Raw genomic sequence first — 24,646 nt, 5'->3', positions numbered from 1 at the left:
GGACCGCCCGTTCCTGATTTCTGATCAATATTTCACCTTAATAGTGCAATGATCAGTCCTCTCATACCCTCCCTTGCAAGCAACAGCCAATCAGAGTACTCGATCCCTTGCTGAAAAATGATCAATCTTAATATTCTATAGTACACTAACGGGCAGTGGACAGTGAGAGGCACACACTCAAAAAAGTGACTCTGCACCCAGTTCAAATGGGACAGTCCCCACGGTAAAGTCTGCTTAGTCTGAGAACCAGGTGACTGATGTAGAGAAGAGAAAAGTTGCTTCCTCTTCCTTATCAAAAATAATATATGAGAATTACCTTGTGCATTCCACTGACGATAAACAAATCTAATTCCAGTAAAAGTGCAGCAAAACAGCAATTGTTGTCAGGTGTATAAAGCAAATAGAAGAGTAGAAAATCTAATACTGTTGAAGAGAAGACACGTTTGCATGTGCATGACTGTGGCTGGACGTGGGGGTTTATGATGGAACACTATTCAAGTCCATCCTCCACCTCCCTTGTTGCCGAGTCATGGAGGAGCTACTTTGCTTTACTGTGTGCTGCTGCTCTTCTCGTTGGTCTGTCTGCCTCCAGCCCCAATCTAATAAGTATCTGTGCTGCTTTACATGCTGTGTAATGAGGGACAAAACACAAGACACATCAGCCACGTTGCATCACCCTCGACCTAACCGCTGCCCCCGCATATTGACTCTGTACCGGCACCCCCTGTATATAGTCTCACTAATGTTATTTTACTGCTTTAGCTACTTGTTACTTTTATTTCTTATTCTTATTTGTATTTGTTAAACTGCATTGTTGGTTAGGGGCTTGTAAGTAAGCATTTCACTGTAAGGTCTACACCTGTTGTATTTGACGCATGTGCCTAATACAATTTGATTTGATCACGAGGAGACAAATACTAACAGATGGCTTTCATATTCATCAAATGAAAAGGCAGATTCTTTACATGAAGGAGGGCTCAGTGTGCTAGGTGGATCGCTTTATTCTGCTGCCCTATCAAAGTCTTCAGTCATGGGATAGCAGGTCATGTGTTCGTGGGTGAATTGTGGAGCCGAGTTTATCGTGTTTAAAATCTGCCAGGAATCATCAGTCCACCTATGAGGCTTATGAGCAAATTCATCAGCAAACTTGGTTACAATCACAAACGGTCTGTTATTTTCCTTCAAAACACCTGTATCTTTAATTCATAATGTAATATTGTCTTAGTGTGAATAAAATACCCCCCCCCATCTCCTTCCTTCCCCGTCTCGACAAACAGATGCACTGCTCTGGCCTGGTTGAACTGAGGTTGGTGCTGGGTCTGTGCAGCCATCCATAAAGCTGCTTCCTGCATTCTCTCAGGGTTGGGGTAACAGCCACGCTGTAACAAGAAGCATTTATCACGGAAGAGGACCGCAACCCGTTGACGCAGAAGATATACACAAAACTATATCCATGTTTGCCTAATAATCTCAGCATGTTGAAACATTCATGACGTTGAGGCGGGAGCAGAGAGCAAAGTCGTGTAGGAGAGTCAACTTTCCAATATCCCACTCGCTCGCACCGCAGAACACAACACAAGCCTTCAGGATACATCTCTATCCTAATCTGTTGTGATGTAACAGCCCCGGGAGTGTTTTAAATGAAGACTTCTCACAGGTATATGCTAAACTGTTTCAAAGTTTCAGCGCTTATCTAACCACCTAAACTACTAAAAGAAAACATAATGGTTGTCAAAATGGTGATGAACTAATAAAATAAGAAAAGTAATTAATTAAACACGTTTTCAGACTCTGCTCATGAAGGAAATGAGGGAGGGAACAGGGGATTGGGAGGGGGAGGGGGGTGTTCAAGGTTCCCATCAACCGTGTTGTTGAAAAAGCCATCACATTGTTTTTCTCATTACCATCATCTCGTTCATCCTAAGGCGATGAGAAGCTGTTGTAAAGTGGATGAGAAAAGGTAAATGTTTTAGTTTGTCTCAAATTTAGCCGATTTAATTCTGCTCTTGTGCTTCCCGAGGTGAACTTTTTCTCTCCTGGAGCCCCTGGACTTTGTTTTAATAAGGAAAATACTTTTCAAGGTTATAGAAGCTGTGCAGGAGCTTTCCCACACTTTACTCCTGTGTGTTTTTTCCTCTCTATCTATTCTGGGAGCCTGGGTGAAGATAAGTAGGTCAGATATCCACTGTTCTGCTGTCCTTCTCCTTCTCAACAACCTTGGCACAAGAGCTACTGTCATAAATAAAGACCAGGCTAAAGGGAAGTACTGGTAATAGTTGGTTGGGGTTTGTGCTTGGCTTTGTCCACACTCCTGGGGGGGGCTGGGGGTTGATGTGTGAAGATATGCTTTGTTTACACCCAGACATGCTCAAGGCCTCTGTCGTGAGCTAACCTCTCAGCTCCACAGCACCACATGTAGTATGGAGGATCCTCATTCTGGTAAACAACAGGCTCCTAACCAATTGTGTTTTTTTGTGTGTGTTTTTTGCTCTGATCGTAACTTTTTTTGTTTCCACCATCGTTTCCTATGACCAAAAAAAGCTTCTGGACATCAGAACAGAGATCACTAACCTCGATTTGGATGAGGATTTAAACTTCAATGAGTCGGAGGTGAAGAAAATACTGCTCATCCTGGGCCAGGCCCAAATCCCAGACACTCCAAAAAGGAAGAGGCGGTGTTATAGAGGCCGGCATGTGGGATACCTAACGAGACTGTGTCGGTGAGTGGATAAACCGCCTCTACCCTCCGTTCTATTGGCGAATGTGCAAACAATAGAGAATAAACTGGATGAGCTCAGTTCGAGACAGATCAATGTGATCTGAAGAACTGTAATATCCTGTTTTTCTGAGTTGTGGCTGAACAAGGACTAGTTTATTTACCACCACATACCGATGCTGGCACTAAGACTGCACTCAACGAGCTCTATATTGCCATAAGCAAAGAAAATGTTCACCCAGAGACGACATTCCTAGTGGCCGGTGATTTTAATGCATGAAAACTGACATCCGTCTTAACTAATTTCTACCAGCATGTCACCTGGCAAAGGCAAAAAAAACTATACATCACCTTTACTCCACACACAGAGAGAGACACATACAAAGCTCTCCCTCGTCCTTCATTTGGCATATCTGACCATAGCTCTATCCTCACGATTCCTGCTTAAAAGTATAAACTCAAACAGGAAGTACCAGTGACGTGCTCAATACAGAAGTGGTCTGATGAAGCACATGCTAAGCTACAGGACTGTTGTTTCTCTAGTGCATACTGGAATATGTTCCGGGATTCATCCGATAGCATTGAGGAGTTTAGCACATAACTCACTTGCTTCATTAGTAAGAGGTACATCGACGACGATGTCCCCACAGTGACCGTACGTACATATCCCAACCAGAAGCCATTTATTACAGCAACATCTGCACTGAGCTAAAGGCTAGAGCTGCCGCATTCAAGTAGCGGGAGACTAATCCGGACACTTATAAGAAATCCCGCTATGTCCGCCGACGAACCATCAAACAGGCAAAGCGTCAATACAGGACCAAGATCGCATCCTACTACACCGGCTCTGACGCTCGTCGGATGTGACAGGGCGTGTAAACTATCATGGATTACAAAGGGAAACCCAGCCGTGAGCTGCCCAGTGACGCAAGCCTACCAGACAAGCTAAATGCCTTCTATACTCACTTCGAGGCAAGCAACACTGAATCCTGTGCCCAAGAACACCAAGGTAACCTGTCTAAATGACTATTGCCCTATAGCACTCACATCTGTAGCCATAAAATGCTTTGAAAGGCTCGTCATGGCTCACAACAACTCCATCATCCCAGACACCCTGGACACACTCCAATTCGCATACCGCCCCAAAAGATCCATATATTTATATTTGTATTTATTAAGGATCCCCATTAGCATTATTCCTGGGGTCCAGCAACATTAAGGCAGTTATTTTCCATTTAAAATATTACATGACATTACATGACACTTTTCACAACACGATAAGTGTGTTCCCTCAGGCCTCTACTCTACTACCACATCTCCTCAATACACAATCCATATGTACGTGTGTGTAGAGTGCGTGTCTTATGTGTAAATGTGTTTGTCTCTTCACAGTCCCCGCTGTTCCATAAGTTGTATTTTTATCAGCTTTTTAATAATTTGATTCTACTTCTTGCATCAGTTACCTGATGTGAAATAGAGCTCCATGTAGCCATGGCTCTACTTAGGACTGTGCACCTCCCATAGTCTGTTCTTTACTTAAGGATTGTGGAGAGGCCTCTGGTGTAGAGTTCAACCGATCATGATTTTTCAACGCCGATACCGATTACTGGAGGACAAAAAAAAGCCAATACAGATTCAATCGGAAGATTTTTTAAATGTATTTGTAATAATGACAATTCCAACAGTATTGAATGAACACTTATTTTAACTTAATATAATACATAAATAAAAATCAATTTAGCCTCAAATAAATAATGAAACATGTTCAATTTGGTTTAAATAATGGAAAAACAAAGTGTCGGAGAAGAAAGTAAAAGTGCAATATGTGCCATGTAAAAAAGCTAACGTTTAAGTTCCATGCTCAGAACATGAGAACATATGAAAGCTGGTGGTTCCTTTTAACATGAACCTTCAATATTCCAAGGTAAGAGGTTTTAGGTTGTAGTTAATATAGTATTTATAGGACTATTTCTCTCTATACCATTTGTATTCCATATACCTTTGACTATTGAATGTTCTTATAGGCATTTTAGTATTGCCAGTGTAACAGTATAGTTTCCATCCCTCTCCTTGCCGCTACCTGGGCTCGAACCAGGAACACGTCGACAACAGCCACCCTCAAAGCAGCGTTACCCATGAAGAGCAAGGGGAACAACCACTCCAAGTCTCAGAGCGAGTGACGTTTGAAACGCTATTAGCGCGCACCCCGCTAACTAGCTAGCCATTTCACATCGGCCACACCAGCCTAATCTCCGGAGGCTTGAAGTAATAAACAGCTCAATGCTTGAAGCATTGTGAAGAGCTGCTGGCAAAACGCACAAAAGTGCTGTTTGAATGAATGCTTACGAGCCTGCTGGTGCCTACCATCGCTCAGTCAGACTGCTCTATCAAATCATAGACTTAATTATAACATAATAACACACAGAAGGTCATTAATATGGTCGAATCCGGGAAACTATCATTTAAAAAACAAAACGTTTATTATTATCGCATATACCCTGACTCTGCGTGCAATAAACGCAAGAGAAGTGACACAATTTCACCTGGTTAATATTGCCCACTAACCTGGATTTATTTTAGCTAAATATGCAGGTTTAAAAATATATACTTCTGTGTATTGATTTTAAGAATGGCATTGATGTTAGGTACACGTTGGAGCAACGACAGTCGTTTTTCCGCGAATGTGCACTGCATCGATTATATGCAACGCAGGACACGCTAGATGAACTAGTAATATCATCAACCATGTGTAGTTAACTAGTGATTATGATTGATTGATTGATTGTTTTTTATAAGATAAGTTTAATGCTAGCTAGCAACTCACCTTGGCTTCTTATGACATTCGCGTAACAGGTAGGCTCCTCGTGGAGTGCAATGAGAGGCAGGTGGTTAGAGCGTTGGACTAACATTAGTTAAGGTAAAAATCTGTCGTTCTGCCCCTGAACAAGGCAGTTAACCCACCGTTCCATCATTGAAAATAAGAACGCGTTCTTAACTGACTTGCCTAGTTAAATAAAGGTGTACATTTGTTTTTTTAAATAAATAAAAATTTGCCAAAATCGGTGTCAAAAAATACCGATTTCCGATTGTTATGAAAACTTGAAATCGGCCCTAATTAAATCTGCCATTCCGATTAATCGGGCGACCTCTACTCTGGTGGCATGTCTTGTGGGCTATGCATAGATGACGCAATCTGTATTGCACTCCACACTGCCCTTTCCCATCTGGACAAAAGGAACACTTATGTGAGAATGTTGTTCATTGACTTCAGCTCAGCACTCAACACCAAAATGCCCTCCAAGGCCATCACAAAGCTAAGGACCCTGGAATTAAATACCTCCCTCTGCAACTGGATCCTGCGCATTCAAATCAACGAGGCTGTAGTTGAGCGGATCAAGAGCTTTTAGTACCTCGGTGTATACATCATCTAAGGACCTATCATGGTCCACATACACCGACATAGTTGTCAAGCCGGCACGACAACGCCTCTTCCCCCTCAGGAAGCCGAAAAGATTTGGCATGGGCCCTCAGATCCTCATAATTGAGAGCATCTTGGCTGGCTCCATCGCCACTTGGTATGGCAACTGCTTGGCATTTGACTGCAAGGCGCTACAGAGGGTGGTGGGCACGCCCAGTACATCACTGGGGCCGAGCTCCCTGCCATCCGGGACCTCTATTCCAGGTGGTGTCAGAGGAAGACCCTAACAATTGTCAAAGACGCCAGTCACCCAAGTCATAGACTGTTCTCTCTACTACCGCACGGCAAGCGGTAGCGGAGCGTCAACGCTGGGACCAAAAGGCTCCTGAACAGCTTCTACCCCCAAGCCCTTAGACTTCTGAACAGTTACTCAAATGGCCACCCTGACTAATTGCATTGACTCTCTTGCACTGCTTCTATGCACACTCACAGGACTCTACCCACAAACACAGACACACCTTCACACTCTTAACATACACTGCTGCTACTCTGTCTATTGTCTATCCTGATTGCCTAGTCATTTTTACCTCTACCTACAGGTACATATTACCTCAATTAAAATCAGCAAAAAAAGAAAAGTCCTCTCACTGTCAACTGTGTTTATTTTCATCAAACTTAACATGTGTAAATATTTGTATGACCATAACAAGGCTCAACAACTGAGACATAAACTGAACAAGTTCCACAGACTAACAGAAATGGAATGTGTCCCTGAAAAAGGGGGGGGGGGGTCAAAATCAAAGGTAACAGTCAGTATCTGGTGTGGCCACCAGCTGCATTAAGTACTGCAGTGCATTTCCTCTTCATGGACTGCACCAGATTTGCCAGTTCTTGCTGTGGGATTTTACCCCACTCTTCCACCCAGGCACATGCAAGTTCCCGGACATTTCTGGGGGGAATGGCCCTAGCCCTCACCCCCCAATACAACAGGTCCCAGACGTGCTCAATGGGATTGAGATCCGGGCTCTTCGCTGGCCATGGCAGAACACTAACATTCCTGTTTTGCAGGAAATCACGCACAGAACGAGCAGTATGGCTGGTGGCATTGTCATGCTGGAGGGTCATGTCAGGATGAGCCTGCAAGAAGGGTACCACATGAGGGAGAAGGATGTCTTCCCTGTAACGCACAACGTTGAGACTGCCTGCAATGACAACAAGCTCAGTCCGATGATGCTGTGACACACCGCCCCAGACCATGACGGACCCTACACTTCCAAATCGGTCCCGCTCCAGAGTACAGGCCTCGGTGTAACGCTCATTCCTTCATCGATATACGCAAATCCGACCATCACCCCTGGTGAGACAACCGCGACTCATCAGTGAAGAGCACTTTTTGCCAGTCCTGTCTGGTCCAGGGACGGTGGGTTTGTGCCCATAGGTGACGTTGTTGCCGGTGATGTCTGGTGAGGACCTGCCTTACAACAGGCCCACAAGCCCTCAGTCCAGCCTCTCTCAGCCTATTGTGGACAGTCTGAGCACCGATGGAGGGATTGTGCGGAACTCGGGCAGTTGTTGTTTCCATCCTGTACCTGTCCCGCAGGTGTGATGTTCGGATGTACTGATCCTGAGCAGGTGTTGTTAAACGTGGTCTGTCATTGCGAGGATGATCAGCTATCCATCCTGTTTCCCTGTAGCACTGTCTTAGGCGTCTCACAGTACGGACATTGCAATTTATTGCCCTGGCCACATCTGCAGTCCTCATGCCTCCTTGCAGCATGCCTAAGGAACGTTCACGCAGATGAGCAGGGATCCTGGGCATCTTTCTTTTGGTGTTTTCAATGGTCAGTAGAAAGGCCTCTTTAGTGTCCTAATATTTTCATAACTGTGATAAGCTGGTAGTTTAGACCATTCCACAGGTGCATGGTCATGAATTGTTTATGGTTCATTGAACACGCATGGGAAACTGTGTTTAAACACTTTACAATGAAGATCTGTAAAGTTATTTGGATTTTTACGAATTATCTTTGAAGGATAGGGTCCTGAAAAAGGGACGTTTCTTTTTTGCTGAGTTTATCGCATACCCCTGGACATTGACTTGGTACCGGTACTCCTTGTATATAGCCTCGTTATTGTATTGTGTTAAAATTACCTTTTTTGTGTGCACATTTTTCTTACTTTTTAATTCTGTTGGGAATGGGCTCTTAAGTATGCCTTTTAAAGTCAACACCTGTTGTAGTTGACATGTGACAAATAAATTTGAATTGATGAATTAGATTTGAACATCAATATAAAACGAGACCCTCCTGGGCCCTCACAATGAAGGAAAGTATTTTATGGCATCCTTAATTTCCACTAAGGTGCTGCAGATGCTGCCGCTTTGTTTCAGACGTTCACGATGATGAGAACCGGGCAAGTTTTAATGAATCTTTGCGGAAGCGGAAAAGACAGGGGTGTTGGCAGGGGTGCAAGAGGCCGAAGGCCTCTAACATCTGGCTGTCAGGTTTGGTGGAGCTCTTTCTCGAAGGAAGGGGTGTCCCCCTGCTGCCTACCACAAACTCCTGCGGTTGTGTCAGAGATGTGGGGTGACAACCGCACATAGTCTTCCCCCACCCACCCCTCAGAAACCCCCCAGGACAACCAGCTGCCACGTGAAGGCAACACGTACACACACAGGCATAAAAACATACCGTACATACATACACACACATACAAATATGTTTTGTAACACATATGCTACATGCATCGATACACAAGTGAACAAGCCAACGCTACAGAGGAATGTGGAATGATTATGTTCACTGACAAGGCAGATTCTTGCTGTTTAAAATAGGTTAGTATAAGTGGACCGTTCGAGAGAAAATAGTGATACACTACAACCTAAACACAAGGGGTGTTCATTTCATTTTCACAAAACTTCATTAGGCTATTCGGAGTTAGGGGTTTGTTTAGCATAAGGTGCTAAGCTGGATTTCGGTCCTTAATCAAATCTACAGTAAATGATGCTGGGGGTTTTAAAAAGGTTTCTTCAATGATTAGGCACAAATGGAATTTCAGCAGGGAGAATATACCATCGGTGCCAGTTCCCATGCCAGCCATCATCAGCCCGGTCTGACCATTCATCTGAGTCAAAGTTTAGCTCATTTTGTGTAGTATATGTAGTAATGTTTTCAATAGTCACACCTCCTAATGTCATTTGTGCTTGGCATTTAAACAAACACTATTAAATATCCAACAGCCAAAACACTATTAAATATCCAACAGCCACACAATGCATCTGATGCCTTACTGAGCAACAAATGTGACATTAATATTGGAGTGCCAACTGCTCATTTACATGTGCCAGAGAGAGAATGTGTGATGAGACAAAAGCTTCAGACAATAGAGCACACTGCCATTAACGAAGCCTCGCTCACTATGCGTCTTTTTTCTCCCTCAAACTTCCTCGTGTACTACCTCTTTCGTTCTACCTCAAACAAACACACACAGCTCACTCCACAAAAGCTCTACCTTTATCTGACATGCACACACTATTTGTGTCCAAAGCTCCTACTTCCTTAGGAGGCATTAGGAGGGGTGGCAAGTAGCCTAGTGGTTAATGAAGCGATCCAGCAACCGGTTAGAGAGGCAAGCCAGCAAATCCTAGATGCCATTGCCTGTCGTTGTGCCCTTGAGTAAGACACTTAAACCCCGACAACAACAGCTCCCCGGGCTGCCACACCTGCATATGTAAGTTCGTCTTTCAGAGGGGTTGGGTTAAAAGCGGAAGTCAAATTTCAGTTGGACCTTGTGTGCAATTGACCAATAAAGTGATCTTAAACTAGATCCATACTCCCAGCCACTTTCTCTCACAACCCCTTCCATCTTTCTCCATCTTACAATATCCGTTCCAAGAAACACCATTTCACTCATGCTTTTCCATTCCCTTAAAGTCCTCATTCACCCCCTCCGTTTTGTCTTTCTCTCTGTATGGATGTGCTGTTGAGGGTCTTGGTGAGGTCTCAGAGAGAGATGAAGTGTATGGTGAGAACATGAATGTGTCCAGACCACGCAGTTCATCATCCCAGGACGCCGTCTGGAGGTGGCGGTCAGGGCAAACGCTATCCCAGACTCCCCCAGTATACTCCACACTCAAGGTCAACCAATACAGAAGAAGAGACGCAGGATTGTGGAATAAGAGAGCAGTAGTGCGGGGTAAGGGAGCCAGAGTGGAGGTTGGAAGAAGGGGGTCTCTCTCTCCCTCTCACACACATCCAAACAAAAGGGGAGTGTGAATTAAGATGTATATGACGAGTTTCAATCCAAAATGGGATAGCTCCATTTTAAGAACTGTTGGTAAATTGACATGAATTAAAAACACGTGATGTGAAAGAGATGGAGCTAATATTTTTTCATCTTACCATGACATGGGCTAGTGAACAAACAGCCATGATTTTGTTTGAAATATATTGCAAGGTCATTTTATTTTAGAGACAAATAATGAGATTTTGTGGCAAAATGCTATATAATCACTCCAAACAACAGAGCTCCAATAGAAAACGAATTGGGTTTTAGACAGTTACATGTAATAAAATTGTGATTCATGACTAAATAAATATTAAAATAATCAATTTGTTTCAACTATATTGTGCAAATATCACATAGCCGGTTTAATGTATGCAGAGGGTGAACAGTGTATATACAACGTGTGTTTTCTTTTTGGACATTTAAGCAACTTTACGTGTTTTACAGGTTTTAATAGGATGAAGCGAGGAAAGCTTATTTTGTTTGATTATATACATTTTAGGGAAGGATTTAAGGAATAATAAGGACATTGAAGTAGCGTAGCCAGACATTTGTTGGTGGGTGGGCCTGCAGAAATTTGGGTGGGCCCAAAACATTTAATAATGGGTAAATTCCAGTAATTCTGCACATTTTGCCTTGGGGCTGAGAGGAAAATGTGCAGTTTTATAGCTAATCTCATGCTATTCTACACACTTTGCCAGACTGAGATATATGTATTAACTTTTTAATCTAATAAATGTTCAAATATGTGTTGACTGTGATAAAGGCACTGGAATATGAGCGGTCTGAGCAGTGGCATGGTGCATATAGCCATAGAAGCACAGTGTCATACAGTGCATTCAGAAAAGACCCCTTGACCTTTTCCATATTTTGTAACGTTACAGCCTTATTCTAAAAATTATTAAATTGTTTTTTCCCCTCATCAATCTACACACAACATCCCATAATGACAAAGCAAAAACAGTTTTTTATACATCTTTGCGATTACAGCCTTGAGTCTTCTTGGGTATGATGCTACAAGCTTGACACAACCCCATTCTTCTCTTCTCTGTTCAACCATTTTCAAGTCCGGGCTCTGGCTGGGCCACTCAAGGACATTCAAAGACTTGTCCTGAAGCCACTCCTGTGTTGTCTTGGCTGTGTGCTTATTGTCATTGACCTGTTGGAAGGTGAACCTTGGCCCCAGTCTGAGGTCCTGAGCAGGTTTTCTTCAAGGGTCTCTCTGTACTTTGCTCTGTTAATCTTTTCCTCGATCCTGACTAGTCTCCCAGTCCCTGCCGCTGAAAAACAACCCCACAGCATGATGCTGCCACCACCATGCTTCATAAACCTCATGACCCAACTCTCTAAACACATGGCTCTGGATATAACACGTTTTGGTATGAAACAAAGTATATCTCGTTTAGCAAAAAAACACATTCTAAAGCACACCTATAGTAAATGTTTAAACAGTATGAGAACACACACAATTCATACACATAGAAAGGGATCCATTAGCATTTATTTCAGATGAAAAAATGCAAATGTTAACAATTGTTGTTTATTGCATTTTGGATTCAAACCCTTCATGTGAACATCACACAAAGTTTACCCACCACCACCACCACCACACACACACGACCTTGTAAAACAAGTTTATTGAAAGGACAAGCCTCCCATTAGACCACCAGTGAAACACATGACACCGTTCTGCTACGTTTAGTCGTCTGTGGTCTGTGCGGTAGTCATCGGTCTACAGACTTACAGGCTTACAGGGAAAACACAAACATTTGACAACATACCTCAAAAAGATGAACCCAGTGAGATAGAACCGAAGTGTGTCTTACAAGGAGAAGAATAAACATTACAGTAACTTGGAGGACAGCAGAATCCTGAGGAAATAAATCATCTTAACAAGAAAATGTTTTCTGTTGAGAAAAGATTACATACTGAGCAATGTGTCACAGAGGACCTGGCTATGGGAGAAAAAATACAAGAGTGACTCTTCTGTTCCGTTGTGCTGTCCTGAGGCAGGTTTAAAATGCAGGAACTAAAACTGCTTTGTTCTCTCAACACAATGGCCAAAACTGTGAGTCTAACCGCATCCCTGAAGACTACTCTCTTGCGAATAAGACAACACGTTCAATAATTTGCGGTATGACTGCTGGGCGGAAAATGATCTGCTGCACTCGACTGCAGTTTCTTAATACTTCACAAGAGCTCCCAACGAGCACCTGCCCTGAGAAAAACCTCTGCAACATGAGCTCAGCACAAAGAAAAGGGAAATATTTCAGCATGGGTGGAAAGAGACATGGCTGAGTGAACACGTATAAAAAAAAATATTGTAAAAGCAGAAGTACTGTACTGTACCCCTCTCAGTTTCACATGGCTCTAATTTTGGCTGGTACTAGTGTACCTGCATACCCACGTGTGCTGTGCTCACCATTGTAAAAAATTGTTACGTAACAACAGTATTGGACCTCTTCTCTGAAACGCAAAGCTCCTTGTTCCTTCTCAACAGGAGCACTGTGTGGCCTTGCAGGATCTAAACAGGGAGCTGGTCAACCACTCTCTAAACTGACTTTTGAGCTTTTGTTTCTGTTTAACAGATCCTCCTACTGCTATGGTCCTTGGCAGTGCATGTTGGTGGTTGGATTAATGGCACTGGAGATGATGGCATCTGCCCACTCACTTAACTGCTTGAAGGGGAGACACCAGGAACACAAGAACACGGAACTAATTGCACGTATCCACCAGGACAATGGAAAGGGGTTTGTAAATATTCTCGAGAATCCGTTGTTGTTAGACTCACTTGTCACTAAGACTACAATCCAAAAGACGGATTGTGAGCCTGCCAGAAAACAACCTGCTCACATAGCCTGAGTCAACAACATTTACACTGATGCATATGGGAGAACAAAATAATAGCATGTCCGAAACACAGATACATACAACTCATAACAAGTACACACAGCAAACACTGACTAAAGGTTTCCTCTTTCACCTATACGTTTGAACAAAACTAGCAAAGTCAAGCTAAGAATGCAGTGTACAAGAGGGTTTGGCTGGAGAGGCAGGGGGTGTCCACAGTCCAAGCAGCGCATTGTTGAACCAGTGCATTGTTGAACCAGTACATTGTTGAGCTCCACGAAGGTGGGGATGGGTGCGTTCTAAACTCTCTGTTCTCTGTCCAGATGTTTCTTGTTGTCTGGCTCAGCGCAGAGAAGCAGAGGGGGAGGGGATTACACAACTCTCCCTCAGTACTGAGCAGGAAGTGGGATGCAAAGGACCTCTTTTGCAAAGGAAAACACTGAAAAATGACTGAGGAAAACACCATACGAATGCACCACAAAGGGACTGTGATCAGAATATGACAGACAAGACGAAGCCAACACATGAAACAGACTTGGCTAAGGGCTACAACTTTGAAATTAAAAGCATAGAAATATCAGGATATTTATAGGTCAAATGAGATCATATCTATGATTACAAATTCCCACAGCTCAGTAGACATTAAAATAGTTGCATCATGCAAGTAATGCACTGTGGCTAAATGTCAGTCAAAGTCAATCTGTGTTGTAAAGTGAAAAGACTGCTTATAGTCATAGGGAATCTCGGCAGATTGAGTCAAACTTTCTTGTCCCAAGAGGCCACCATGGTGTCTGTAAATCTAAGTTGTGGAACGGGGCTGGTGTAGTTAAGGTAAATCTTTTTTTCTGTTAATGGAGGGAAAGTACATGTGGAGGGCCAGATGATCACTGAAGGTCAAACGGAGGGACATGCTCGATTTCACCGGAGAAAGCCACTAAAACTTCCTCTCAATCAGCCTCCCTCCACCTCTCTTTTCTCTCTCATGGTTCTTCTGCCTTTGTTTTCCCAGGCAGGCACTTCCAGCATTAATTCTAAATTGTTTAGTTCTCCTCCCTTCACACTCCATCGCTTTCATTATGCTAACGCCAAACTGGTGGCAGATTTATCTTTTTCTTCACCTTTTTAAATGGGAAATGGGATTGCACAAGCTTTACCTGCTGTTACATTGCCCGGGCCCACTCCTGAGAAATTGGTTTTACAGATATCATCAATCAAGGATGGACAGAACAACCTGTCTTTGTAACAGAAAACAAGGCTTTAGTCAATAGGCCTACTCTCTGAGACAAAGGATTCCTTCCTTTTCTCACTGATCGGTTATGAGTGCACACAGAGCGAGGCTACTTGATGAATGGTGAACAAACAGCAACTAAACCACAACGAAAGTGATATTGCTATCCAATGCAATGGGCAATCATCTCAACAGATTACTTCATCCATAACAGAGGATTGGAATGACCCACAGGAGATTTGACCTTTCACAAACCCCTGACTAACTTCATCATCCACACTTTGGTAAATTGACAAAGTCCTGACAGATAACAGCTACGCTTCATTTATCATTGAAAAGGTATATTAGCTATATCAAATGACTTCTCAGCTATCTGAAAACAGTCAAATGAGCTGATCTCTTCACTAACCTTGCACAACTTTATTCAAAGTGTCTCCAGCAGTAGGCTTCCTGTAACCTCCAGTGGATTGGCAGGGCATTTGCACTTTGCATCTGCCTGTTCCGACTCGAAACATGGCCTTTGGGGGATTTGCCTAGGTGTCAGAAATATGACGGATACGCATGTGGAATGGACAGAGGAAATCAGAAGCCCTTTCCATAATCAACATTAACACTATAGTGAGGGGCAACTGGCAAAGGCAGAGCTCCAGAATTCAGTGGGAAGACGGCCTACTCTACAGTCTGGCTCTTTAGTATGAAATTAAGTCATAGATAAAGACAGTAAGAGTTATTACACATGTATAAAATATAAGACAGACATTCACTGAATGGAATTTCATGTTTTGATATAATGTACTATAATAGTAGGCTAGTAAAATATTGACTCGTTTTGCCACACACTTGGATCATATTGAAAAAGTAAATGTTTATTTTGAGACCATTTCAAGAAGGATAACCACAAAACCATTGGTGGGATGGCGGCACACAAATAGACTAAATGTGGGGGAGAGAAAATGATCCCTTCCTTCTGCTCTAGTGCTGTCCTCAACACGCTGTTCCGCTTTGTTTGGATGATTAACAAGAGAGTCAGCCGTGTAGCAGATCAATACCCAATGGCTTTTTACGGGATTGTGTCTAATGTGGTAACGCTACCTCTGTGCCCATCCTATTGTACAGCCAATTATGTGATGTGATCAATAGTCAGCCAAGAGATTAGAGGTCGACCGTTTAATCGGAATGGCCGATTAATTAGGGCCGATTTCAAGTTTTCATAACAATATATTGAGCGAGGTATTTTTGGACACCGATTTGGCCGATTTTTTTTGGGGGGGTAGGCGATTTTTTTTTACACCTTTATTTAATTAGGCAAGTCAGTTAAGAACAAATTGAAATTATCAATGATGGCCTAGGAACAGTGGGTTAACTGCCTTGTTCAGGGGCAGAAAGACAGATTTTTACCTTGTCAGCTCCGGGATTAAATTTTGCAACCTTACAGTTAACTAGTCCAACGCACTAACCACCTGCCTCTCATTGCACTCCACGAGGAGCCTGCCTGTTACGTGAATGCAGTAGAAGCCAATGTAAGTTGTTAGCTAGCATTAAACTTATCTTAAAAAGCAATCAATCAATCAATCATAATCACTAGTTAACTACACATGGTTGATGATATCACTAGTTTATCTAGCGTGTCCTGCGTTGCATATAATCGATGCGGTGCAGGGGGATGATTTAACAAAAGCGCATTTGCGAAAAAATCGTTTCTTAAAATCAAAACACAGAAGTATATATTTTTAAACCTGCATATTTAGCTAAAAGAAATCCAGGTTAGTAGGCAATATTAACCAGGCAAAATGTTGTCACTTCTCTTGCGTTCATTGCACGCAGAGTCAGGGTATATGCAACAGTTTGGGCCGCCTGGCTCATTGCGAACTAATTTGACAGACTTTTACGTAATTATGACATAACATTGAAGGTTGTGCAATGTAACAGGAATATTTAGACTTAGGGATGCCACCCGTTAGAAAAAATACAGAACGGTTCCGTATTTCACTGAAATAATAAACATTTTGTTTTCGAAATGATAGTTTCCGGATTTGACCATATTAATGACCTAAGGCTCGTATTTCTGCGTGTTATTATGTTATAATTAAGTCTATTATTTGATATTTGATAGAGCAGTCTGAGCGGTGGCAGGCTCGTGAGCATTCATTCAAACAGCACTTTCGTGCGTTTTGCCAGCAGCTCTTCGCTGTGCTTCAAGCATTGAGCTGTTTATGACTTCAAGCCTATCAACTCCCAAGATTAGGCTGGTCAAACGTCACTCGCTCTGAGACTTGGAGTAGTTGTTCCCCTTGCTCTGCATGGGTAAAGCTGCTTCGAGGGTGGCTGTTGTCGATGTGTTCCTGGTTTGAGCCCAGGTAGGGGCGAGGAGAGGGACGGAAGCTATACTGTTACACTGGCAATGCTAAATGTTAAAAGGAACCACCAACTTTCATATGTTCTCATGTTCTGAGCATGGAACTTAAACGTTAGCTCTTTTACATGGCACATATTGCACTTTTACTTTCTTCTCCAACACTTTGATTTTGCATTATTTAAACCAAATTGAACATGTTTCATTATTTATTTGAGGCTAAATAGATTTTTATATGTATTATATTAAGTTCAAATAAGTGTTCATTCAGTATTGTTGTAATTGTCATTATTACAAATAAATTAAAACAAATCGGCAGATCAAACGGTATCGGCTTTTTTTGGTCCTCCAATAATCAGTATCGGTGTTGAAAAATCATAATCGGTCGACCTCTACAAGAGATATTTCCGCTTTTGTAGCATGTTATGGTACGGGTGAAAAATCCATGGGCCCTGCAACACGGAGACACGTCTATAGAGTCTACAGTAAGTCACCACTAGGCAGTGCATCATGGGAGTGAATCATATACTTTTCCTTGGGCATGGAGATAGAGAAAATATGAAGCAGCTTATCTCTCCCCCAGAGAGGAGGAGGAGGTGTTTAGAAAGAGATAGGGAACTTCTGTTCCTCTCCCTGCAGCACTATCCAGATCCTTATCAGACTCCTCCACCACCGAATGATGCAGCCAGAATCAATCTACTGCCACAAATAAACATGGCTCCAGCAGGCAACAATACTGGATCAACAACAGCTCAACACTGAGTGAGTAATATCTGTCAATGTTGACAACAATGAATCCTGTCAGTCAGTCCAAGACACATAATCAGAAAAAGTGTCATTAAAGAAGAGAGATAACTTTTAGGCGAGGGTACTCTGAGCCATCTGTTTTGTTCCGCCACACAGACGGCTCTGTACCCTTCTCTCCCTCTCTCCAGCAATCCATCCACCCATCTCTCTCTCTCTCTCTCTCTCTCTCCCTCCCTCTCTCTCTGTTGCCCAACAGAGCATGCTTAAAAAACAGTCAGGCTTCATTCCCCAGCACGTCCATGCTAATCACCCACAACAAGCACCCTGCAGATGGATCCCTTTAGAAACCATATGCTCGCCATAAGCATGTGTATGTCTCCCTCAGCTCTCTCTCGCTCTCTTTCTGGTATAGCGTTTCGTAGGATGTCATGTCACTAGTGAAACGGGTCGGATGGTCCTCTGCAGCGTCACAGTGAATAATTTCTCTTTGTTGGAGCCTTGGACTTGTTCTGGGTGTTTTTTTTTTTTTTACTGACAAAATTGAGAAAAGCTCTGCTTTGTGAATGACACTTTCTTATTCCAAGAGAGCAGAAACAAAGCATGGATCCTTTACATGAATCAGCTTCTCCATGTCGAGATGGTTGACAATATGGAGAAAAGCTTTATCTGGAGAATGACATGCTCTTTATTCAAGTAACAGAAACACAGTATGGAGGCTTGACATGACATCACCTGCTTTTTTCCTCCCTCCTTGTCACTTTGACAGCCTTGCTCTGTTCTGTGGAGTTCCCCACATTTCCAGTGAGCTCATGTTTTCAGACTACCACCACAGCAGTCCCTCAGGAATGTGCAGAGAAGAATGAAGGAACGGATTAATGTTCCAGCGCCAGCAGCCTCAATGCAGGACTTTAGCATTGTGCACAACTGTGACTGAAGACCATAGATGCCTGGTCTGGCCTGTAGCGAATTAACACTTTCCATCAGCTGAGTTTTTTGTCCTGACTCGTGCATTGACTGAAAAGAACAAGTCATAACCTCAGAATAAAGCCTACCCCTATTTCCTCCTTTTCAATCCCATTAACTTTCGCTGGTGGAGTCACAGCTGTGCGACCCAGGAAGTGTTCATAACGAGGTCCATTAGTGGTATTACCTGCATCCGGCTGCCGAGGGGTCATGGGGGCAACAGTGGACCAAACGCACAGATTAAATTACCCCAGAGGGAAGGAGGTTTAACCACCATCCCCCACACCAGAGTGGTCCCAAGGGAAGCAGACATTAGGGCTGCTGGGAGGTTGGAATTGGTAGGTGGGCTGGAACTATCCATGTTATGTTCCAGTTCACATCCTTACCTTTGATCCCAGCCATCACAACAATTCCCAAGCAGGGATTTCAAAGACTGCAGGGACAAAGCTTTGGAGGTAACATCATTTGGTGTACATTAATGTTTGTATACAGGGAAATCATGAGGAAAGACTAGAATGAGTGGTTGACAGCGCTACCTAGAGAAGATATCTAAATATCCCATATCCACCATGCAAAGTCTAGTTTAAACAGTGGTAGAGACACAAAAGAGGAATGTATCTAATATAATGACCAAAGACCAGACAAATAATGGTGGATAGCGATGTTTACACCATCCTCCACAGCTGTTGTATTTAAACTGGGAGAAATAAACTCAATTTATGTGAGTGGAAGTGGTAGCCTCAGTGTGTTCTCTAAAGCCCTGCGGAGTATGGAGAGACACCCCCGCTGCTCTGAGAGGAAAGCGGAGACACATCCCCAGGGCTATGCCAGTGGCAATGTAGTCTAAACAGGTACAACACACATACACACACATTCGCCTGACTCATCACAAAGGTATTCGAAGCTGCCTCAATACCAGTTGGAAAAAAAGGAAAAAGAAAACATTGGCACAACAATACACAGAAGGCTCTCTCTTCAGACAGAGCCTACAGCGAGGTATTCAGGATACACAAAGCTTTGGCATGATCTCAGCTCCACCACCAAACACACAATGCTCAGAAGGTATTTTACATGGCAACCTGGAGTGTGTGTTTAAAAGATTTTAGAATAGGCCTACTGTAGCTTAAAACAACAAGTATTCTAAAAGAGCAGCCTCATCTGTTGAGATTCAAACCAAGGTCAGTGAAACACAAGAATTGATATTCCTTGACTTGGTATGAATCAATAGAGCGTATGAATCAATAGAGCACAAAGCGGGCAGAAGTGTATGCATTGAATGGGTAAATCACAAATACAGAATGTATAACCACTGGACAAGGGTAAATAAAGAGTGTTTCGTGTGTGTTACAAGACAAGCCTGATAATGAGAGTAGTATGGCTGTGGGTTTAGCAAACAGTTTAAACAGACAATGACAAACTCGTTGCATTATTCAGTTGGTACCATTGGTACAAATGTTCATCTTCCACAAGTGTAACAGATTTCCATAGGGTATAATAGGAGGCTCACACACGACCACCCCTGTCATCACTTTGCCTCTACATTTTCATCACCATAACAGAAAATAGGTTCACTTATTTATTTTGATGATTTCTAACAGTCATGTTCAGAGACAGACTCAGGTACCACTTGGAGTGGTTGAGTAATCAATCTTTCGTCAAGAGCCCAAAAATATAATGGCCTCCCTTCACCTCCCCTTCATTTGGCAGTGAGGCAGTGAATTAGTGTGTCCTTTACATTAGAGCACACAGCACACACACTGACCTTTTCCATGTCATAAATCACAACCCCCTGTTCTGATGCCAGGATTTTGTTTAACCTAATTTGTCACAGAGGAGCCCCCCTCCCACCCACTCTCACTGCAGCCTCACACTTGGGCTGTGGCATGGGATTGGTGGGAGGATCAAAGTGTGTCATGCAGCCCTTGTAATCATGAAACCCACTAGCTATAGAAGCACATGGTTGACTAGGCTATCACACACAAACACACACACAGAGTCAAAGAGGTCCCACATAGTGTGCCAAACATGTCAATAAGAGTATCATTTCCATCCATCATAAACCGTTTTTATGGCACTTTTGAGGTGTCTTGACACCACAATGAGGTAAGACATGTGCCACATGCAACAATAAACGTTGTAAACAAGCCAAAGGTGTGAGAACGGCAAACACTTTTCAAACAAAATGGAGTTGGATGGGAAGAAAGCCATTCAACCCCACCTCCTTCAGTGAATGAATATCAACAGATAGGAATCCATCATCCATTTACTGTGGCCATTTTACTGACCTCTCACCATAACCAAATGGCAGTTGTTCAGTAGTCTTTTTTTAGGACAGGCATCAAGATGAATCACAGTTAAAATAGATCTATGCCACAACCCAGTTTCTGTCCGCTGAGCCATTTATGTAAACCTCAGAAGGCCGTGGTTAAGCACGCCCTCATTTTGGAATGGGGGACCAGGATGAACTGTGATGACAATATGGGGTGACACCAGCTCTGAGGATGTGAGGCACACCACACACAGACACATTATCACATCGAAGTGAGGGGGGCACGTGTTATGAAAAAGTTGCTTAATATGCTGAGGTTAGTACTCAACTAAGCAGCAAGCCACATTCCAAAACTGACTTGAGCTTTCTGCCCACTCAACTGTGTTGACACAAAGCCATATGCCCTAACCACTGGGCAAAAACGGGTTGAAACAACGTGGTTTCCATGTAATTTCAACCAAACAATTGAATTCAACATGGTTGACAACAACCAAAATGTAAATCAAAACTAGACGCTGAACTGAGGTCTGTGCCCAGTGGGTAGTTTCCCCTCAACTTCAAACCAACCAACAGTCTCCTGCCTCAACACTCTCCTACCAGTCTCTTCCACTTTGCACCTGAGTCACAGAATAAAGGAAAACCTCTCAAATGGTTTGGTTTATCTGACCACATACCCTCTTCAGTATTACCACGGGCCTATCGAGGCCATGTGCTAACCAAGCCTTAGTAAATGTTCCACTGAACTATAAAAAGCTGCTGGTGCACTGCAGACACACCTTTCACTCGCATGGCAATTATTACATGTTTCTAATTGTAGCTTATGTTAGAATGATTTAAGTCAATGAAACATCATGCAATGCAATATTATGGCCCCTGTGGGTTGTGGAGGACATCTGGAACTATCAGTAGTGCTCAACAGTGACACCCATTGATTGCAAGAAAGTACACATTTGGGCAAAACTGTACAACACTTCCTCCTGTACAGTTGTGCTGTGGACTGTGGAAAACTGTACAACACTTCCTCCTGTACAGTTGTGCTGTGGACTGTGGAAAACTGTACAACACTTCCTCCTGTACAGTTGTGCTGTGAACTGTGGAAAACTGTACAACACTTCCTCCTGTACAGTTGTGCTGTGGACTGTGGAAAACTGTACAACACTTCCTCCTGTACAGTTGTGCTGTGGACTGTGGAACTGTTGCATGATTATTGAATGTGAACACTGAGCAAATTGCACTCTGAATAACTATTTATGCATGCAAAGACTGTTTCAAAACCAGTTGCATGGAAGGCAGGTTAACCATTTACCAATAATGACAGTGATATGCCAGTAACATAGGCCTTAGTGCTGTGTATATAGCTAATTGATCCCTGGGGCACTGACCTATGCAGTTGTATAATGCTATGCTACACGTTTTCATGAGGCTAAGAGAAATATTGCAGTTTTAAAGCTAATTTCCTGCTATTCTACACTTTTTTTTGCCACAGAACCGATTTTTCTTTACTGTTTTGTAGCTCATCTTATGTTTTTGTTCACATTTTGTCATGAGGCTGAACGAAAACGTTGCAGTTTTAAAGCTAATTTCCTGCCATTCTACACACTTTGCTATCATATGCTATCTGAGAGGGCAACCTCCATGGAGGCCATGGGGCACGTGCCCTGCGTGCCCGTTCGGTAAACCGCGCGACCTTGACATACCTGGGACATCTGGGGTCTGAAGTTGATCTCCTTTAGGTCCACAGACCCCGGTGACAGGTTGTGCAACATCTGGCACAAGAGCACTCCGTCTCGTAGCGCCTGTGCCAAGTCGAACACAGCTGCAGAAGGCCACACGACCCGGTGGTTTGGGGGCAAAACCTTGCAGTCTATCAACCACCGACCGCATTGCCTCCACTCCTCCATGTCAGCTTGGGGGGAGAGTTCCACAACCAAATTCGACAGCCGCCTCAGTGTGCAAAATTCAGCCTCTTCCAGCGCGCAATGGAAGCAATACTTCCACCAGTGTTGAAATCCAAATCTTAATGAAAATGTTATTAGTTATATTTTTTCTCCACGTAATAGTGAAACTGATAACTTTATAAATACGGTAAAATAATGTTCCACTTTAGTTTTCCGATTAAGTTTCTATTATTTGCTCCAGCTCACAATTTGTCCAGCTCTGTTCAAATAGACTATGTTCAGTGCAGAATAGTCAGAATATGTCCAGCTCAGTCTTTTGGATAAGTGACGTGAGTTTCTGACCAAAAACATGTATAAATTGACGACAAAAAATGGAATAAAGTTGATGTAATGCGTAAATTCCCTTCTAAACAGACAGACCAATGTGAACTACCGGGAATACACATTTCCTTTTCTTCATTCTCAAAGTTGGTTTTGCATATCCAAACGGTGTTGAACAGTATAATAATAATATGTGCCTCAATCTCTTCTTTTCTTGTGTATTAAAGCCTACGAAATTTCACTTTTGAACCTATTGTGCAAGCATGCTGTCCAAAACCGATGTCTCCGGAAAAAATACTTTGAACAGCTATGGGAATCTTTTCAGTTCTGACACTGCTTACAGAGCGACATTCCGTTGTTTTGCGTAGCAACCCAGAGTTTCTAGTTGTTCAGAGCTTCTCTATACACTGTCCTATGCTGCTCTGATATATAACAATTGCATATCAATGTAAAACACGATGGTAAATCAAATGTCCCTTCTTACGACGCCCCACTCAACATCCAGCCTATCCACAATGCACTCGAAAACAGATTTCACTAACTCCAACAGAAACATGTATAGAAAAAAAATCACGTCGTTCTCGTCATTCTTAGAATGCCAAACACCCACAAAGAAACGTTTAGAAATGATCCAATAAATCGTTTCTATGTTGTTTCTTGTTTCTTCCTTGTCTTCTCCCTCCTCTTTTTCGTACGGATTGCAATGTTTTGCCAGCCTGGTCTCACAGACTTCAAGTAACATAGTAAACGTAAATCTGGTACACTCAAATTAGTGGTTTATGTTACATTTGTAGGGTGGTTGGTCGGGTGGATGGGTGGGCATATACTGCAAACATCTGGCAACCCAACCTGGTCTCAAAGCATTTCGAATGATTCTGTATGTAAATTCGAGACTACATTCAGCAAGATATGTTACGAATTACAATTGTATGATATGTTACAAAATTGCTAAACCTACAATATGTTACAAATTTGCTAAATGTATGATATGTTTGTTACAAGTTCCAATTTGTTGTTAGCTAGGTGGCAAGGGCTCAGGGTTAAGTTTAGGGTTAAGTTTAGGAGTTAGGTTAAGGGGTTAATGTAAGGATTAGGGGCAGTAGCGGTTTGTGGGCAAAATCATGGGGATACCAAGCCAGAAAAAAGTCAAAACATATGTGTTGTGATAAATGTGTTGTTTGCTCTCTAACCTGTTAGTTCATATGACTTGTGACCATGATATAGGCCTAAGACTTCAGGAGACAATAGAGGGAGCATCCCCTTCGCCTGGGCCGCAGTGCAGAAGGTGAAATGCTTCAAGCTCCTTGACGTACACATCACTGACAATCTGAGATGGTCCACCAACACAGACAGTGTAGTGAAGAAGCGCAACAGTGCCTTCTTTTGCCTAGGCCCCTAAGACCCTCACCGCCTAGCATGGCAACTGCACCGTCTGCAACCGCAGGGCTCTCCAAAGGTTGATGCGGTCTTCCCAACACATCAGCGGGGGCGCACTGCCTGTTCTCTAGGACATCTACAGCACCCGCTGTCACAGGAAGGCCAAGAAGAACATTGAGGACCCCAGCCACCCGAGCCACTGCCTGTTCACCAGCTATCATACAG

The 24,646-nt window shown here is 43.0% G+C and overlaps 1 protein-coding gene across 1 annotated transcript in view; it reads right to left on the bottom strand.

Annotated features, from left to right (window-relative positions):
* Positions 1 to 23,711, bottom strand: part of LOC139387822 (guanine nucleotide exchange factor VAV2-like) — a 244,166-nt gene extending 220,455 nt beyond the window's left edge. The window contains exon 1 of the mRNA XM_071134068.1: positions 22,523 to 23,711. Coding sequence (XP_070990169.1) covers positions 22,523 to 22,726 — 204 coding nt within the window. The 5' untranslated portion in view covers positions 22,727 to 23,711. The remainder of the gene's footprint in view (positions 1 to 22,522) is intronic.
* Between the last annotated feature and the right edge of the window lie 935 nt (positions 23,712 to 24,646).

Source organism: Oncorhynchus clarkii, chromosome 29 (genome assembly GCF_045791955.1).
Source record: "Oncorhynchus clarkii lewisi isolate Uvic-CL-2024 chromosome 29, UVic_Ocla_1.0, whole genome shotgun sequence".
Classification (NCBI taxonomy): Eukaryota; Metazoa; Chordata; class Actinopteri; order Salmoniformes; family Salmonidae; genus Oncorhynchus; species Oncorhynchus clarkii.
The sequence above is the reverse complement of the archived record's forward strand: the minus strand, read 5'-3'. Positions and strand labels throughout refer to the sequence as shown.